This window comes from Olea europaea, unplaced genomic scaffold, assembly GCF_002742605.1.
Source record: "Olea europaea var. sylvestris unplaced genomic scaffold, O_europaea_v1 scaffold1075, whole genome shotgun sequence".
In the NCBI taxonomy this organism is placed as follows: Eukaryota; Viridiplantae; Streptophyta; class Magnoliopsida; order Lamiales; family Oleaceae; genus Olea; species Olea europaea.
Window position 1 is genome coordinate 194,572 of NW_019228104.1, and position 2,415 is coordinate 196,986.

The 2,415-nt window shown below is 36.1% G+C and overlaps 1 protein-coding gene across 1 annotated transcript; it reads right to left on the reverse strand.

The window, feature by feature from the left end:
- Window positions 1–971: 971 nt before the first annotated feature.
- LOC111373139 (NAC domain-containing protein 90-like) lies at window positions 972–2,181 on the reverse strand. The gene is made up of 3 exons (XM_022995619.1): window positions 1,967–2,181; window positions 1,561–1,844; window positions 972–1,453 (listed from the first exon to the last, which is right to left on the reverse strand). The coding sequence occupies exons 1-3, from the start codon at window positions 2,178–2,180 to the stop codon at window positions 1,199–1,201; spliced, it is 753 nt and encodes a 250-aa protein (XP_022851387.1). The 5' UTR covers window position 2,181; the 3' UTR covers window positions 972–1,198.
- Window positions 2,182–2,415: the final 234 nt, after the last annotated feature.

A 2,415-nucleotide genomic window follows, 5' to 3' on the forward strand; every position in this document is an offset into this window, starting at 1 on the left:
ATGTGTTTGAATAAATGCTCAAGAGAGCACGGCTAGAACAAAACAAAGGCTGTTGGATCAGATACAATGCTACGATACCATGAAGGAATTATATTCTTGTTTTCATTGATAATCTTTACGATAAGGATGGTACAGTTTAAATAGGAGAAGATTTAAATCTATTTTTGGACTATAAAATTCTTAATGATTTTATTCCCTCGACAAAAGTATTACTACCTAAAATATATTGATTATATTGCCAAAGATAAGCTCCTCACAGCTCACGCCTACAGATTGTTCAATCCAATTCCTTATTTCCTTCAAGACAACCATTTGTTTTTATATAACTACTAGTCATTTTCCATTCTTCCATCGGGAGAGATATTGTTTGAAATTATTTAAGAAATTAATGTCCCCTTACAAATTCCAGTTTAAATAAGAGTTTGATTGACATTCAAAATGAACTAATGATATCCAAGGAATCCATGAAATTTTCCATTTCTGAAAAGAAGATAAAAAATCCTCTTATTAATTTATGTTTTTGTTAACGGTAAAATCCATTTCCATTACAAAAAATATACAATACGTAAGGACTTGTATTACACCTCTTAATAAAGTTGGTCTTTTAAAATGATATTCAAAGTTTAAAAATAGAATTAGAGGAAGCAAATTAAAGTCTTGAGTTCAAGTGATGTTCTTGTCATTTAATAAAATTAAACTCCGTCTACACGTAAGGGAACACAATGTTTAAATGATATATATGTGCCCTTTGTAACTAAATCCTGAGTTCAAGTATAATTAATGCAGATTTAATGAAATTGTGCACGTATTAAGCTTGATGAGAAAAAGTAAACCTGTCTAAACGTGAGGAGACTAGCTAATTGGATCCTAAGCTCAAGTATAATTATCGCCGATTTAAGATGAGAAAAAGTGAACTTTTGTTTTTTCAACAATTTTATTACTCGTCTATATGACTTATCAAGCAAATGAACTTTTGTGGTAAGTTTCTCTCTAAATTAAAAACAGAAAATGTTTGCTACAAGTAGTACAATATCCCTTTATAGGTCCAAACTATTGTTAAAAGCAAATCCACTTATCTTACATCCCATACGTATTTATCTTACAAGAAATCAGTTCCACTCGTTAAGCGTTTTGGAAAATAATTTCAGATCAAGATATTATATTTTATAATGTGCCTAACTCACTTTAATTAAGAACACTACTCAACTAGATATTCTAAACCATTAATCATCTGCGAATTGGAGCCTCCTCCATGGCTTTCTCCTGACATTGAACTTTCTGATGCCCACAATGTTTTTGCACATTCAGAAGTTACACCATCACCACGACTATCATTTTCTTGATTGATGATCATTGGCGGCGGCGGCGGCCCAAGCCCGCTCGGGCGTCGATCGAATGCTCGAGAACTTCCTGACACCACATAAACTCGGCACAGGCTCAATTCATGCCTCAACTGAAAATCATAAACAGGGCTAATCAATTTGAGAATTCCATTGTGTTTTCAACTAATTTTTCTATCAATCGACGAGACATGAATTAAATAAATTCTTATATGTGCACCTTGGGAATAGAAGTGTTGAAATCTTCCTCAATGGCTCTATACTCATTCATTTTCCATTTTGTTTTTCTTCCAGTGGGAGCTTTGCCTTTGTAAAACACCATGCTTTTCTTTACTCCGATCACTTTACTATCCGATGAATAAACGTAACTTGGCGAACCAGTAGCCTTCCAGTAGCCCGAGGCCGTGGTCCGACACGGCCTCCCTCCCCGTACTTCTCTTTCCTGGCTTGGGACAAAGAAAAACCATTGCTCACTGTCTCCACGGCACAGCTCCCCCGAATGTTCTGCATGGGAAAACCAAGACGAAACCATTAGTTTACTAACATAAACGTTCGAGATCTGTACAATTATTAACAGGCGCTTGGTACGAAGGACTCGACAGTAATAAAAAGAACAAGAATCGTACTTGGGAGGTGCCATGGCTCGAGCTGATAAACGTTGACGACGGGTATAACGCGATTTATTTCTAGTCTTTTCTCTTCAAGCTTGCTGTGAAGATAAAAGGAAACCAACTCTTCTTCTGTAGGGTAGAACCGAAACCCAGTAAGCATTTCCTCCATTTTTCCCTCCATGTAAAAGTGATAAGTCGTTTTTACAAAGTCTTGGGGGGTTGGCAGCATGATATCTGTATCTATATATTTATACATATATTTTTGACCGTGTGGTCGAGGGGGTGGCAAGTGGAGTGGAGTCAGGATTGGGGAGTAGCCGAGTAAAAGAAGAAAATCTGAAAGGGATTCCAGCTGGAAACTTCCACACGGCTGAGCTTGGAAAATAAAAATTCTTGTCCAATTATGCTTTTCTACGATATAATCCTTAATTATATTACAAATATTGAACCAGTCAGACCCCTCT